Source organism: Gracilinanus agilis, chromosome 6 (genome assembly GCF_016433145.1).
Source record: "Gracilinanus agilis isolate LMUSP501 chromosome 6, AgileGrace, whole genome shotgun sequence".
NCBI lineage: Eukaryota > Metazoa > Chordata > Mammalia > Didelphimorphia > Didelphidae > Gracilinanus > Gracilinanus agilis.
Window position 1 is genome coordinate 215,432,631 of NC_058135.1, and position 18,204 is coordinate 215,450,834.

The following is an 18,204-nucleotide window of genomic DNA, read 5'->3' on the forward strand; positions in this document are numbered from 1 at the left end:
GGAAGGAAGGAAGGAAGGAAGGAAGGAAGGAAGGAAGGAAGGAAGGAAGGAAGGAAGGAAAGAAGGAAGGAAGGAAGGAAGTGAGGGAGGGAGGGAAGAAGGGAGAGAGAAGGGAGAGAGGAAGGAAGGAAGAAAGGCTATTCAGTCTCTTCTGGCACTGCCCCCAACACTAGCTAATCATTCCTCAAAAATCCTTGAGGAACTTAAATAACTTCTCCAAGGTCACACAGGTAGTGAGCAACAGATGGAGAATTCAGACCTAGGTCATTTACTTCAAAACCAGTGTTCCTTTCACTGCCCCATGCTGCCAGTACCAAAAACAACCTGTGTTTCTTCTGTGTTTTGTGGTTCCCTTAGTAATTTTCAGTAGTAACAGCTATATATGCCCTTGGCCTCTGCTGCTTTGCTCATGGGGCCTCACATTTCTTGCTGACTTCTGTCTTCATATTGGAAGTGCCCTGTGTGCATGATTCTCTCATGGAAGATTTGTGTGTGTGCATGTATGTGTGTATGGATTTGGGGATTCAGTCCTGGCTTTCACTGCTTTCATGATTTCTTTTCCTTAAATTGCTGACACAACCTTTGGATTATTTTTTTTCCCAAGCATTTCCAGGTAAAATGAATGAATGAATGTTTTAAAATAGGATTGGAATTGGGACTGGACCTGATTTCATGGACATAGGGAATTCTAAAATGAGGAAATCCCCTCTACTTTCTACCTATTCACATCGACACCTCCTCTAAAAACTTAGAGATTAAATAGTTACCTACAGACCTGAGATGTTAAGTAACTTGTCTGGAGTCACATTCCAATAGGACTTGGCCCCAGGTCCATAGATCTTTTTTCTCTAGACTCTTTCTGCCTCTCTCTGTCTATCTCTCTCTCACTCATACACTCTCACACACATACACATTCCCTCATTATCTTTCTTCTTTTTTATTTGACAATAAAAGATCTTCTAAGAAGCAAATATCTTAGTTGAAAAAATGATCAAAAAATAATCTTTCTGGCTAGACCAAAGGGTTATCACTGTACGGGCAAATAATAACACATAAAGTCTAGTTAGTGCTTTGGCTAAGAGAAAGAGTCAGAATTCTTGAAGAACCAGCCCTACACAAGCAATGACTATCCTTTCTCATAGGAATCAAGTAATGAATTAAACCATGTATTTTATAAAGAGCTCATTTGCTAAAGGGAAGCAAGCAATTCTCATCATCTTCACTGAACACTTTGTAGCTCTCTACTGTTCTTACCATGTTCCAATGGACATGATTGCTGTCTCTCCATTTCTTATTCCTTCTCTAGACCATGAACTCCTTAAGGTCAAGGGCTGTGTTTTATATACACTTTGTATCTCCCACATTACTTTATAAATATTGGCACTTAATTAACGTGTCTCAATTTGTTGCCATGGCTACCACTAAGGAATCACCCACCTTTCTGCTTTTACAGACAAGTTTCATGAATTTCTCTGGCCAAAAATATTTCATCCTCACATGTAGGACTTTCCAAACTTCTTTAAACTCACTTTGGAGTGACAGTGGTTGGTCGTCCTATATGCAATACAGTAAAATTAGTTAAGATCTACATTTAGGGCTCTGGACTGCATGAGAAATGAATTATCTAAAACTGAAGGTATAAAAAACAAAGTGAGAAGACTTGAGTGCTACCTCTCATTCTGCTGCTAGAGGGTTGGGAGGGAAGGGCTAGAAGAGAGAAATAATTTGAGCTTGACTGGATCTGCTTGTGCCTGTACTCTGAAAGTATATCCTTTAAGGCCCCAACTATGTGGCTAAGTGGATCCAGAGCCAAGCCTGGAGTCAGAAGGAGCTAGGTTCAAATCTGACCTCAAACACTTCCTAGCTGTATGATCCTGGGCAATTCATTTAACCTCAGTTGCCCAGCCTTTACTGCTCTTCTGCCTTGGAACCTATACTTAATATCAATTTTAAGACAAAAGTTAATGATTAAAAAAGAAGTATCCAAAGTCCAATATGCACCATGATGAAAAATCACAGGAGGATTTTAATTTAATTTAATTTAACCAAAGCAAATTTAAAAACTTGATATCAGACAATCCATAAACATTTGTTAAGTATTGGCTATCCCCCTGGTGTTGTAATAAGAGATACGGATAAAAATAAGAAAGAAAAACAAGATTTTTTTTTTTTTACCATCAAGGAGCTTCTAATCTATTAGAGGAAGACAACACACACACACACACACACACACACACACACACACACACACACACACACACAAGCTGAAAATGGGAGGAGGAATGACCATTAATGCTGGTGTCTAGTCCAAGGAATCTAGTTTGTTTGTAATAAATAGTTGACTCACCTGGAAAACTTTTTTTTTTATTTTTTTTAAATTTTTTAAATTTAAAAAAAATGTATTTTTCCATGTTTACATGATTGATTTTATTTCCCTTCCCTCTTCCCTTCCTGCTCCCAGAGTCAATAGACAATTTCACTGGGTTGTACAAGTGTTATCACTTGATACCTAGTTCTACATTATTCATTTTTACCATAGAACTGAAACTCCAAATTATATATCCATATATACAAATGATAAGTGATACATTTTTCTTTTGCGTTTTTACTCCTATAGTTCTTTCTCTCAATGTGAATAGCATTCTTTTTCATAACTCCTTCAGGAATGTCCTGGATTATTGTATTGCTACTAGTAGTGAAGTCCATTACATTGGATTGTTCGACAGTGTTTTACTTTCTGTGCATAATGTTTTCCTGGTTCTGCTCATTTCACTCTGCATCAGTTCTTGGAGGTCTTTCCAGTTCATATAGAAATCCTCCAGATCATCACTCCATACAGCTCAATAGTATTCCATCATCATCAGACACCACAATCTGTTCAATGAACATCCCCTTATTTTCCAATTTTTTGTCACCTCAAAAAGTGTAGCTATGAATAGTTTTGCACAAATATTTCTCATTATTATTTCTTTGGGGCACAAACCCAGAAGTGGTATTGCTGGATCAGAGGGTGTGCACTCTTTTAAAGTCCTTTGGGCATAGTTCCAAATTGCCTGGAAGGCTTCTATAAAATAGAGGCTTTGGGAAGAATTCTGTGTTTTCCTTCCCAATGATACAATAAGAGGGCCAGAATGTACTAATGAGGTAGAAGCACTTACCTCACAGGATGATGAGTTTCTTGGTGACAAAATTTCCTTGGAGCATGATTATGGTGGAACTTGGACCAAGGAGTGCTATTGCTGGGAAGTGAAGAATTGATTCTCTTGGGATCCCTTTTTAAATGGAGAATTTGGGAGGAGTTCTTTGTTCTGACCTCCATCACTCCAATCAAAAGGGCAGAGGGTACTGAGAAGATGTGAATCCTGGGCACACCATGGCCATGAAGTTCATGAATGGTAGAAGTTCAAAGAATGGTTTAACATGATTGATTGTTATCTAACATGACTATATCTTTCACTAATAAGAACATTGGAATGTTGGGTTTTCCTCTGAGTTTATTTCTCAAGAATAGACTTTGGTAATTGTTCTCCCCAGGTTTCCGATATGTCACCTGTCAGTCTCAGAATTGCTCTGATAGAACACCCACGATTCCATTTGCCAGCAGCATTGACCACAATTCCCTGACTGTGCAAGATGACTACATATTCTTTAAGGTAAATGCAAATTAATTCCCTTATGTGTTCATTTGAAAGAATGTGACATTCTGGAGGAGTAGAAGGGAGGCTGAAGAGGAACCAATGAAATACTATCCATTTGGGGGAAAATACTGAAAGTTAACTTTATAATTCAATTCAGAAATAAGCCATGTCAGTAGTATACATTTCTAGAGAAGTAAGCAATTGTATAGTACCTTCTATGTACCAAGCACTGTGTTAAGCACTTTACAAATACTGTCTCATTTGATTCTTACAATAACCCTAGGAGGTAGGTATTATTATGAACCTTACTTTACAGTTGAGAAAGAAGAGTGAAACAAAGGTTAAATAACTTTCTCAGGATAGCACAGCTAGTTAAGTGTCTGAGGCCAGATTTGAACGAGAATTTTCCTAACTCCAAGTCCAGCTCTCTAGTCTTTGGGCTACCTAGCTGCCCAGTAAAGAAGAATAAGAGTGAGAGCCAAGACAAGAGTCAGAAGGTCCTGGGTTCAAATCTACCATCAAATGCTTCTTAGCTGTGTGACCCTAACCAAGTTACTTCGTTCCTATTGTCAGCCCTTACAACTCTTCTGTGTTGAAAGCAATACTTAGTTTTGATTCTAAAATGGAAAGTAAGGCTTTAAAAAAGGAAAAAAATCAGAAACTCAGAGTATAGAAAAACCCATTCCCCATGTGAGAGACTTTTCTAAATGCCTCCTGAGCTATTAACTCTCTCTTATTGAAATTACCTTGTATTATGTTATGTGTGCTTATCTGTGTGCATATTTTATCTCTTGGGGGCAGACTGTTTTCATCTTTGTACTACCTACACATAATAATATGTAAAATTATATGTAAATATGTAAATGTGTATAATTTTTATAATAACTATATAAAAATATGTTTATTGAATTGAAATCATCTTGTCTGATTTAAGGACTCTGGACAAGTCACTCAACCCTGTTTACCTCTGTTTCTTCATCTCTAAAATGAGAAAAAAATGGCAAATTACTCTAGTACCTCTACTAAGCAAAGTCCAAACTGGGATCACCGGAATAGATAAGACTGAGCAACAATAACAAAAACTCTTAAACTTCAGATACAAAACTTGAACTTTGGTCTGCTTAATGCAAATTCCCCAGGATCCTGGAAACTTGGAGTTAGAAGGAATCTTAGAAGTCAAATAGTCTAAACCCTAAGAGCAGGAATCCATTCTCCTTGACAACCTTTTCCAAATTGTTAGAAAGCTATCAGGAACAGCTAAGTGGATCAATGGACTGAGAGTCAAACTTAGAAATGGGAGATCCTGGTTTAAAATCTGGCCTCAGACACTTTTCTAGCTGGGTGACCCTGGATAAGTCACTTAACCCCCATTGCCTAACTTTATCATTCTTCTTCCTATACATAGTATTGGTTCTAAGATGGAAGGAAAGAGTTAAAAAAAAAAAAAAGTGACCACCAGTTAGAGCTCATTCAGAATGCAGCTAAGAAAGAAGTAAGAGTCATCCTCTTTCTTAGCTACTTTGTTAAACAGAAATTAGGAAATGAGAATCACCCAAAGAAACCCAAAGTGACAGCCAGGGAGAACTCATTCAGAATCCAGCTAAAAAAGAAACAAGTCATCCTCTTCCTTAGCTACTTTGTTAAACAGAGATTAGGAAATGAGCACCACCCAAAGACACCCACACCCATTTTCTTGGGAACAGTATTCTAGGTGTCCCCATGGCAGGAACCACTTCTCACCATGAACAAACTGTGAAATGGATTTAGAAATAAATTTCCTAGAGAAAATCATCCCTCCCAAGCCTCGCCTTGGATATCGTGCGAAGGTGACATTGTTTATAACTCACCAACAGCTACAATTCAGATCTATTTCACAGCTAGTGTGTGGTGAGAAGTGGTTCTCCCTGTGTGAGCTTCCTGACTGCCAAACTTAGCAAAATGGGTGATGCTTTTGACAGGGAAGGATCCAAAATGCGTTAACACATCGCGAAGATCAGGGAGAAGTAATTGACCTGCTTTGATTTCAGATTTAAGTAACAAAAATATGTAACATGCATTATAGATAGATGCTGACATAGATGAAGATGACTATGTGTGAACGTAACCAGAGAAGTGAGCAATCTTCCTGACTCGTTCATTTGTGTTTCTGAGCTATGGGGAAGGGGGCATTGAACTCTCCCTACTGCAGTCTGACACCTCCATGCGTATCTCCCACAGTCCTTTCTGAACATGCTATCTGTTATTTATTTATTTGTTTAAATCCTCTGTCTTTGAATCAATTTTAAGTGTCAGTTCCAATGCAGAGGAGTGGTAGGGACTAGGTAAATGGGGGTTAAATGACTTGCCCAGGGTCTCCCAGCTAGGAAGTGTCTGAGGTCATATATGAACCCAGGACCTTCAGACTTACTGCTATCCCCAAGCCATCTAGTTTTAGGTTATTTTGATGAGAATAACAGAAAATGCAATATGAGGAAATAGTTCCTAACAATTAGAGCTGTCCATTATTATTAGAATGTGGGCTGCTTCTGGAGGTAGAGTCTCTCATTTCTGGGTATCTTCAATGAGAAGTAACTCTTTTGTTATGTCACAGTTAATCAAATCAATCAATTAGCAAGCATTTACTAAGTGCTATTCTGTTGGCAAAGCAGTCTCTACCCCAGTCTAAAGGGAGAGATATGAAGAAGGGAATTGAGTAACTCGGTAACTTCAAAATTACCTTTTTATTCGGTCAAATGGGATTCATAGTTTCTTTGATGTCATATGATCCCCAAACCAAAGCAAATAAAGACTATTTCACCAACTTTAATCTGTCTGTATGGGTGTCCTTCCTGTTTAATAGCAATAACAGTGATATTATTAATTCACATTTTTATGGTGCTTTGTGATATAAAAACCTCTTCTTTCCCCATGATGTATTGAACGAGAGCTGGACTTTGACAGAGGAGGACTAGATTCCCGTCACAGTTTTGGCACTGAATGTGTAGCCATGAGTTAATCAATTAATAAACTTTGTTAGTAATAATTTTTACAATTAATTACTATACTATTGACTTTTATAATCTGAGTAAATAATTCTATGATTAATACATAGTAGTAATGATAACATTTCTAAGTGCCTTAGTTTCCTTGACTGTAAAAATGGCAACAAATAACATTTGTACCAATTAACCTTAGAGGGTTATAAATGGGGAAAGTGCTTCATAAACTTTAAATAAAATGAGTGCTATTATTAACAATTGTGTTAAAGAGAAAGTATACATATTTTTATCCCTATTTTATTGATGGCTTGAACTCATTTTTTAATGACTTCCAAACAAGATTTAGTCTGCGAGTCCCAAATTCAAGTCTTGCCTTTGACACTAGTTATGCAGCTATGGGCAAACCAATTAACTTCATTACTTATAAATGAATGATAATTATACCCATAGTTCCTAGGTCATAGAGGTGTTGTGAGGCCCAGATGAGATAATGACTATAAAGTGCTTGAATAGCCTTGAAGCACTTTATCTATTTTATTAGGAAACATGTCCAGAGAGGAAATTTATACCACACAACCAGAAGGGTCACAAAACCTAAGTTGCAGTCAGGACTCAGAACTATGTCTCTGGCTCCTGCTCATGAACAGCTTCTACCGAATTATGCTGTTACCCTTTGGGGGGGGAGGGGAGGAAGAAAAAATAGATAAATGAATTTCTTTTCAGCATTTAAACTGGAGAAACTGATATCCCTTGAAAGGCAGTATTTTTTGACAGTTTGATATGACAAATCAAGCTGATATTTTAAAATGAAATAAATAAAAATAACAACTGTCTAGTTTTCCTCTTATCTGTCAGTTAATAAATCAGAATCCTTAAGGGTTCCCATTTATTATTCAGCGGGGGAAAAAAGATTTTGTAATGAAAAAGCAACTTAAAGCAGTTGAAATGTTACATTTTTTGATGTGTATTAAATATTCAGGCAGGTAGACCTTCTGTCATACTTCATCTCTTTTTCAACAGACAAAGGTCAAATTTGCATCTTTTCAACAAGAACTGTTTTCTAGCATTCCTCCCTTTAAGAGGCCTGCTGTTGTAGGAGCACAGGTCTAGGAATCAGGAGACCGAGGCCGTTGTCCCTGCTTTGCCAGACCCCTTTGGCAAGACATTTCATAATTGTGAGTCTCGGTGCTTTCATCTCTGATGGAATGACATGAAAGTAGAGCATCTCTAAATCCCTTTAGAATTTAACCATTCTAGGTTCTAAGGTCCCTTCCTACTCCAATACTGCATTTTATATATTTTTAAATCCCTTCCATCTCTGACATTCTATTCTATGTTCTCAGATAATTTCCAATTGTTATTACAATCTATATTCTGTAATCTAATCTTCCTGGTAGTTCCAACACTCCAAATACCTCTTCAAGGACTAACCTTCTATTTTCTTCTGTGTGGGATTCATTCATTTTTAATAGTCTCTGTGAGGCAACTAGGTGGCACAGTGGAGAGAGCTGGAGTTGGAATGATTAGAATTCAAATTTGGCCTCAGATTCTTCCTAGCTGTCTGACCCTGGGCAAGTCACTTAACCCCATTTGCTTAGCCTTGACCTTCTGTCCAGAATTGTTGCTTAAGAACTAAAATAAGGGTTTTCTTGGGGGCAGTTGGGTGGCTCAGTGGATTGAGAGCCAGGCTTAGAGATGGGAGGTCCTAGGTTCAAATCTGACCTCAGACACTTCCTAGCTGTGTGACCCTGGGCAAGTCACTTGGCCCCTATTGCCTAGCCCTTACCACTCTTCTGCTTTGGAACCAATACACAGTATTGACTCCAAGATGGAAGGTAAGAGTTTTAAAAAAATAAAATAAAACATAAAATAAAATAATGGTTTTCTTAAAAAATAATCCCTGACACTAAACACCCTTTTTTTTTAAACCTGTAAATTTTGTCTTAGAATTGATACTGAATATTAGTTTCAAAGAAGAAGATCAGTAGGGGCTGATCAAATGGGGCTAAATGGCTTGCCCAGGGTCACACAATTAGGAAGCGTAAGTGTCTGAGGCCAAATTTAAACCCAGGATCACCTCCTATCTTCAAGTCTGAAACCTCCAAAACTAACCTTTGATATAAACAAACTTCTGCGTACTTATCAAATCCAGAAGTTCTTAATGTATGTGTATGTATGCATGTGTAGTATATATATATATATATATATACACACACATATATATGTGTGTATGTGTGTGTGTGTATAATGTACATATGATACTTATATTTCAATATAATTGATTTAATTTGTAAACTTTTATTTTTTATTTTATGCCTTTAAAAAAACTTGTTCTGAGAGGCATCTGGATGGTTCAGTGTATTGAGAACTACATCTAGAGATGGGAGGTTCTCGGTTCTGATCAGACCTCAGACACTTCCTAGCTGTGTGACCCTGGGAAAGTCACTTAACCCCAATGCCTAGTCCTTACCACTCTTCTGCCTTAGAACCAATACTCAGTATTGATTCTAAGAAATAAAGTAAGGGTTAAAAAATATTGCTCAAAGAACAGGCAAACATGACAGAAATGCTAAGGACACTGATCTAATTAATATGTCTTTTTGTTTTTCCCCTTCATTAAATTAGACAGGCTCAAATGCCTTTTTTTTATGTCTTCCAAAACATAAAAAATAATTTTTTTTTCTCCATCAACACTCTGGATAATACAACATTTTTTCCATCTTTACAATCTGTAGAAGACCTAAATATCTCCTCTCTGTTGATTAATCAATCCATGATCAAATAATTGATTGCTTTTTATGCTCAATTCCTTCTAAGGTGTGAATAACACAAGCGCCTCAGTTTTCTTTTTCCAAGTGAAGAGTTGTTTCACTGACTGTACCACGCAGCCTCTGAATTATCCTAACCATCATTCTAAAAATGTTCCAACATTTTGATGATTAGTGGATGGTGATTTTTGAACATAAGTGAGTGTGTGTGTGTGTGTGTCCCCAAACAACAGAGAATAACAGCTCAAGTGCCAAGAACGTCATAGGAGACAAAAATCCAGAAAAGGACCCATCAATAAAATCCATGATCAGTTGTGTACCAACTCTGGGGGAGGGGCGAAATGAAGGAAGATAATTTGGGTCTTATAATTTGGAAAATATTTGTTTTAATGTGTTATTACATATAATTCGGGAAAGAAAATATCAATCAATAAATATACAATCAAATCCACAATCTCAAATGTCTATACACAGACACCATTCATTTAAATAAGAAACAAGAGGAAAAGGTGGTTCTACTTCATCCAAGCATAGCAGACCTCAAAATATCACTGAAACTTAATAGAAGGAAACCAAAGGCTGGACTGTGTATTTGTATTGATATGTCTTATTCCGAAGATAGGGAAGGGAGGGGAGAGGATTATATATTAAGAATATAAATATATTCATGTGAAGAAATCTAGGAGGTGTGATGGAGAGATTGAAGAAGTAATATTTAGGTAAAGGATAATAGAAAGTGATTCTGTAATTGGATTATAGTATAAACCAAAGAGAAAGAAAGAGGAAATAGAGTAAAGTTTTGGAAATATATCAAAAATGTGACACAGGGACATGATATATTAGTGATGAGAGTTTCAGTGATTCCTGAGTTACTATCAATATTTGAAAGATCATGGAAAATGGGAGAGGTACCATGACATTGTTGTTATTGTTGTTCAGTTACCTTTTAGTCCTGTCCAATTCTCTAGGACCTCATTTGGGGTTTACTTGGCAAAGACAGAGATTTTCTTGACAAAAAAAAAAAAAAAAAAAAAAAAGGAGTGATTTGCCATTTCTTTCTTTAGTTCACTTTACAGATGAGGAAACTGAGGCAAATAGATTAAGTGACCTGCCCAGGATCACATAGGCTAGTAAGTATCTAAGGCTAGTTCTGAACGCAGAAGAAGTCTTACTAACTGCAGACCTGACTTCTATCCACTGCACCACCTACCTATTAGAAAAATATAAATGTCCTGACTTTCCAAAATGGGGAGACAAAAGGATTAACAAATTATAAGCCTCATACAATTATAAATTATAAAATGTGTGCAAATTGTAGAATGGATCATTAAAGAAATGACATAATATAGTTTGAAAGTGAATCCATGGAGGTCAACAAGTTGGCTCATTAGATTGAGAGCGAGGCCTAAAGATGTGAGGTCCTAAGTTCAAATCTAGCCTCAGCTGGATGACCCTGGACACGTCACTTAACCTCCATTGCCTAGCCCTTCCTGTTTTTCTATGTTGGAACAAATACACTGTATTGATTCTAAGATGGAAGGTATTGTGTTTTTTTTTTTTAAACCCTTACCTTCTGTCTTGGAGTCAATAACTGTGTATTGGCTCCAAGGCAGAAGAGTGGTAAGGGTAGGCAATGGGGTTCAAGTGACTTGCCCAGGGTCACACAGCTGGGAAGTGTCTAAGGTCAGATTTGAACCTAGGACCTCCCATCTCTAATCCTGGCTCTCAATCCACTGAGCCACACAGCTGCCCCCTCATATTATTTTTAAAAAGTGAATCAGTGTTTGCCAGGAGCCAGTATGATTTCACCAAGAAGAGGTCATGCCAGAATAGACTCCATTCCTTTTATGACAAGATTACTAAATGAACAGATGATGAAAAATACCCTAGATATAGTTTATCTAGATTTTTATCTCATACTTTTCTCATGGATAAGATGAAGCAATATGAGCTAGACAATAATACAATTAGATGGACTCAGAGTGAATTGGATAGACAAACTCAAAGAGTAATTGTTAATTGCTTAACATCATTATTTTAGGAGTTCTTCAGTGGAGTGCCTCAAGGATCTGTGTTAGCTCTTTGCTGTTTAACATATTTATCAATGACTTGGAAATCAGCATAAATGGCATAATTCTTCAATAGGCAGATAACACAGTAAGGAGAGGATTAACTAACTCATTGGATGATAAATAGCTTGAACACTGGACCTTAATGAGATTAAATTCAGTAGAGATCAATGTAAAAGTTTACAGGTTAATGTGAAAAAAAATCAGTTTCCCAAATACAAGATGATGAAGGCATAGTTATGTTGCAATTGTTCTAGAAAGGTCCAGGTGTTTTATTGGGTTGCAATATCACTTTGAATTATGTGATGTAAAAGGCAGAGTTATTGTTATTTGATACATTTTGAGTGGATTGGCTTCTAAAAAAGGTAAGATATATTCCCATTATGCTCTGTCTTCTGGATTTTTTTGTTCAGTTCTAGGTGCCATAGTTTATAAAGTATGAACTAGAGTCTGATGAAGGAAACCAGGTTGGAAAAATACTTTGAATATCCATGTCATATGAGAATTAATTGAAGGAACTGGAAGTATTTAGCCTAGAGATAAGAAGTGTTGGTGGACATGAGAGCTGTCTTTCAGAAACTGAACTATCACGAAGAGGATGGAAGTGATTGGCAAACTACAGCCCATGGGCCAGATGTGGCCCCCTGAAATGTTCTATCTGGCCATGAGACATTATTCCTAATCTGAAGAATACAATGAGTAGGATACAATACAATGAAACTTTGAAAGAGTTGCCTTAGAAACAGATTGACAGATGAGCATTTCCTTTCCTTTGGCCCTCTCTTTAAAAAATTTGCCCATCACTGCCTTAGACTCATCTGTTTATCCCCAGAGAGCTGAATTTGGGCAATTGTGTTGAGATGAAGTTCAGGGTAAATGTAAGGGAAAAATCTTTCTGATCATTAGAGCTATCCAAAAGTGATAAGTTGTTTTTCATGGAGGTCTTTAAGCAGAAGCAAGTAGACTTCTTTTCTGGTATCTTAATGTATTATAATGATGATATATTTCATATATATATATATATATATATATTGCACTACATAATCCCTTAGGTTCCTTCCAACTTTCAAAGTCTATGATTTGTTCAAATCTACATCCTGGTATCTCTTCCAGGTCCATCTATTCACTAGTTGTACACCCTTTGGTTTCTACCAAAGTTCTCCACCTTTATCTTACACGAGATGACCTTGGGTTCTTAAAAGCCATGTCAATGAATCATAAGCTCCACCAGCTTTCTACCAAACTAGGAAAACATAAGTGTGGACCTAGTAATAGAAACAACCATTTCCTGAAGGCCAACCTAGAACAGATATGATGGGACCATCATTATTTTGGCCACAGAGCAATTCATCCTACAGTTACAGTGTACACTATTACAGACCATCTGATAAGGCACATGATGTTCACCAGTGGACAGAGGACCCAACATAAAAAAATTGCAAGTGCTTCTAGGATAAAAGTGTTAAAGGAAACTTCGTGAGATTATCTTCCTTCTGGAATCCTGTTTTTTATTGAAAAGGTGACCATATTACTCTATCTAAATGTTAGCTATTGTCATTGCTATTATTAATTATCATATATTAACTATTTTAACTTTGTGTCCCAAAAGTTTTAGTGCACTTTTCTTTTATTAAAAAAAATTAACTGCATTTATCCTATATTTATTTTTATATATTTTTCTAAAATTTGATTCCTAGAAAAATCCAAGATGATTTACCACTTTAGAGCATTTTCCTGAAAACTTATACTTAATTAAAAAGTGTATTGGTTATTTTCCCTGTAAATTTGTCTGAATTGAGTAAACAAACTTAACATAAGCCTCTTCCTCCTATTAGGCGACCACAGCAAATCGGACTAAATACTACGTATCTTATCGACGTAATGAATTTGTTCTGATGAAGCTACCAAAGTATGCACTACCAAAGGTAAATATGATTTTGTGCTCATTCCTTCTGATTCTGTTGTTGATTGGCATCATCCACCTTGTGCATAATGATAACTTTTAAGGCAATTGGATATTGAAAGGTCTTAAGGGTACATAATGATTTCTTTCTTTCATGAGTTTTCTTTTTGTGGAAGATGGTGTAATTTGCAGTTCTTCTGCCAAGATGAAAGAAATTAAACTGACATCAACCATGCTTTGGAAATGTTATCCTTAGGAATTGGATCCAGGAAGCAGTAGTAGAGTCTTCTATCCACCAATGGAGGGGCATGGGATTAGGTACAGTAGAGAAGTTACAAAGAACCATATGTTACCTCAGTCAAAGTAAGAATTTTCTAACAGTAAAGGAAAAATAAAGGAGCTCAAGGAGGAAATAGATAGTAAGACCATACTAGTGGGGGATCTTAACTTTCCCCTCTCAGAACTAGATAAATCGAACCAAAAACATAAGTAAGAAAGAAGTAAAGGAAGTAAATGAAATGCTAGAAAAATTAGAATTAATAGATATCTGTAAAAAAAAACTGAATAGGGATAAAAAGAACCATCCACATAATTGACCATATCAATAATCAAACCAACAGAAATCACATGATTATCTCAATAGATTCAGAAAAAGCCTTTGACAAAATACAACACCCATTCCTATTAAAAACACTATAAAGTATAGGAATAGAAGGGCCATTCCTAAAAGTAATAAACTATATATTTAAAACCATCAACAAGTATCATCTGCAATGGGGACAAGTTAGAAGCTATCCCAATGAGATCAAGAGTGAAGTAAAGATGCACGTTATCACCTCTTTTTATTCAATATTGTACTGGAAATGCTAGCAGTAGCAATTAGAGAAGAAAAAGAAATCGAAGAGATTAAAGTACGCAGTGAGTAGACTAAACTATCACTCTTTGCAGATGATATGATGATATACTTAAAGAACCCCAGAAAATCAACTAAAAGGCTGGTGGAAAAAATTAACAATTTCAACAAAGTTGCAGGGTACAAAATAAACCCACATAAATCATCAGCATTTCTATATATTTCCAACAAAACTCAACTGCAGGGGTTAGAAAGAGAAACTTCACTTAAAATCACTCTAGACCAGTGATGGGCAAACTTTTTAAAGAAGGGACCAAAGGAAAGGAAATGCTCATCTGTCAGTCTGTTCCTAAGGCAACTCTTTCAAAGTTTCATTGTATATCCTACTCGTTGTATTTGTTAGATTAGGAATAATGTTGCCTGGAGGATAGAACATTTCAGGGGGCCACATCTGGCCCACAGGTGGTAGTTTACCCATCACTGGAATAGATTATGGGTAAATTATCTCAGTAAGCTAGTATTCGATAAACCCAAAGACCCCAGCTTTTGGGATAAGAATTCACTATTTGACAAAAACTGCTGGGGAAATTGGAAAACAGTATACAGAAAATTAGGTTTTGTTCAACATCTTACACTCTATACCAAGATAAATTCAAAATGTGTAAATGACTTAAATATAAAGAGTGAAATCATAAATAAATAAGGTGAATATAGATTAGTATTCCTGTCAGATCTGTGGGAAAGGAAGGGATTTAACACCAAGCAAGAGATAGAGAACATTGCAAAATGTAAAATGAATGATGTTGATTATATCAAATTAAAAAGGTTTTGTACAAACAAAACCAATGCATCCAAAATTAAAAGGGAAGCAACAAACTGGGAGAACATTTTTATAAAAAAAACCTCTCTGACAAAGTTTTTATTTCCCAAATATATATGGAACTAAGTCAAATTTATAAAAAATCAAGCCATTCCCCAATCAACAAATGGTCCAGGGACATGAATAGGCAGTTTTCACAGGAAGAAATCAAAACTCTCAATAAGCATATAAAAAACTGTTTTAAATTCCTCTTGATAAGAGAAGTGCAAATTAAAACAACTTCGAAGTACCACCCCACACTTAGCAGATTGTCTAATATGACAGCAAAGGAAAGCAATAAATGTTGGAGGGAATGTGACAAAACTGGGATACTAATACACTGCTGATGGAGTTGTGAATTGGTCCAAACATTCTGGAGAGCAATTTAGAACTATGCACAAAGGGCTTTAAGTGAGTGCCTGCCCTTTGATCCAACCATACCACTTCTGGGTTTGTACCCCAAAGAGATAATAAGGAAAAAGGTCTTGCACAAAAATATTCATAGCTTCACTCTTTGTGGTGGAAAAAATTGGAAAATCCATTGATTGGGGAATGGTTGAATAAATTGTGGTATATGTTGGTGATGGAATATTATTGTGCTGAAAGGAATAAAGAAATGGAGGAATTCCATGTGAACTGGAATGACCATCAGGAATTGATGCAGCATGAAAGGAACAAAACCAGGAGAACATTGTACACAGAGACTGATTAATTATGGCACAATAGAATGTAATGGACTTTTTTACCAGTAGTAATGCAATGACCCAGGACAATCCAGAGGAACTTAGGAGAAAAAATGCTATCCACATCCAGAGAAAGAACTGTGGGAACCAGAAATGCATTAGAAAATCTATGATTGACCACATAGTATGATAGGGATGTAATTAGGGTTTGATGTTAAAGGATCACCTACTGCAAATATGAATAACATAGAAATAAGTAGGTTTTGAACAATGATAAATGTCTAACCCAATGGAACTGCTTATTGGCTTTGGGAGGGGGGAGGAGAGAGTGGGACAGGGTTATCATGAATCATGTAAGCATGGAAAAATATTTTAAATAAAATTTTTAAAAAAGAATCTCCTAATAGTCTGATCCAATTATTAAATAGGTTATTTAGTGAATTAATGAGTTCCCTGGTATACTGAAGTACTCTTGCAAAGTTTAATAGAAAGAGAAAACACATTTTAGGTGAAGATTGAATATTGAGATCCCTTCTACCTCTAAGATTTTATGATTTTATGATTTACCAATTGTAATTAAGTTTTTTGCATTTCTCCACTAAACAAACAATAATTAAGTGTCTACTGTATGCTGAGGCTTATCCTAAGCATTGGGGAAGATAAAACATTTAGGGAAGGTGAAATCTTCTCTAAAGTAGAGGATAGACCATTTAGAAACTTTAAAAAACAGATTAAAATGCATAATTATTACATTTCAATTTTAAAATTCTTAATTGTAAATATGTGTTTGTGTCTGTGTGTGTGTGTGTGTGTGTGTGTGTATCTGAGGGCAGCAGAAGCCATCACAGAGCAAGAATAATAGAAGTGATAGTGCTACCTTCTCTGGTTCTATGCAATGACCCTCCATTCATTAGTTACATTAATGATTTTGGTTTTGGTTTTGACTGCCATGTCAGTCACACTATAGATTCATTGAGCTTACAATCTAATGAAAGGCCCAAGTGTTTTTTTTTCCAAACATTTATTACTATTCATTTTTAACATGGTTACATGATTCATGCTCCTCCTTTCCCCTTCGCCCCCTGCACTCCCCCCACCCATGGCCGATGCACATTTCCACTGGTTTTGTCATGTGTCCTTGATCAAGACCAATTTCCAAATTGTTGGTAGTTGCATTGGTGTGGTAGTTTCGAGTCCACACCCTCAATCATGTCCACCCTGACCCAAGCGTTCAAGCAGTTGTTTTTCTTATATGTTTCCTCTCCTGCAGTCCTTCCTCTGAATGTGGGTAGCATTCTTTACCATAAATCCCTCAGAATTGTCCTGGGTCATTGTATTGCTGCTGGTATAGAAGTCCATTACATTCAATTTTACTACAGTATATCAGTCTCTGTGTACAATGTTCTTCTGGCTCTGCTCCTTTTGCTCTGCATCTGTTCCCAGAGGTCTCTCCAGTTCGCCTGGAACTCCTCCAGTTTATTATTCCTTTTAGGACAATAGTATTCCATCACCAGCGTATACCACAGTTTGTTCAGCCATTCCCCAATTGAAGGACATACCCTCCTTTTCCAATTTGTTGCCACCACAAAAAGCGCAGCTATGAATATTTTCGTACAAGTCTGTTTATCTATGATCTCTTTGGGGTACAAACCCAGCAATGGTATGGCTGGATCAAAGGGCAGGCAGTCTTTTATAGCCCTTTGAGCGTGATTCCAAATTGCCAGCCAGAATGGCTGGATCAGTTCACAGCTCCACCAGCAATGCATTAATGTCCCAATTTTGCCACATCCCCTCCAACATTCATTACTCTCCCCTTCTTTCATTTTAGCCACTCTGCTAGGTGTGAGGTGATACCTCAGAGTTGTTTTAATTTGTATTTCTCTAATTATTAGAGATTTGGAACACTTTCTCATGTGTTTATTGATACTTTTGATTTCTTTACCTGAAAATTGCCTATTCATGTCTCTTGCCCATTTATCAATTGGGGAATGGCTTGATGTTTTATACAATTGCTTTAACTCCTTGTATATTTGAGTGATTAGACCCCTGTCAGAGTTTTTCGTTATAAAGATTTTTTCCCAATTTGTTGTTTCCCTTCTGATTTTGACTACATTGTTTTTGTTTGTACAAAAACTTTTTAGTTTAATATAATCAAAACCATTTAATTTACATTTTGTAATTTTCTCTAACTCTTGCTTGGTTTTAAAGTCTTTCCTTTCCCACAGATCTGACAAGTAAACTATTTTGTGTTCACTTAACTTCTTTATAGCTTCCCTCTTTATATTCAAGTTGTTCACCCATTCTGAATTTATCTTGGTGTAGGGTGTGAGATGTTGATCTAAACCTAATCTCTCCCATATTGTTTTCCAAATTTCCCAGCAGTTTTTGTCAAATAGTGGATTCATGTCCTCCTCTCTATCTCTTAGCCAGTACCATATTGTTTTGATGACTAT

At 36.4% G+C, this 18,204-nt stretch overlaps 1 protein-coding gene across 1 annotated transcript in view; it reads left to right on the top strand.

The window, feature by feature from the left end:
* Nucleotides 1–18,204, top strand: part of SORCS2 (sortilin related VPS10 domain containing receptor 2) — a 1,347,356-nt gene that overhangs the window by 1,100,553 nt on the left and 228,599 nt on the right. Inside the window, exons 7-8 of the mRNA XM_044681767.1 lie at nucleotides 3,535–3,653; nucleotides 13,289–13,378. Of these exons, the coding sequence (XP_044537702.1) occupies nucleotides 3,535–3,653; nucleotides 13,289–13,378 (209 nt within the window). The remainder of the gene's footprint in view (nucleotides 1–3,534; nucleotides 3,654–13,288; nucleotides 13,379–18,204) is intronic.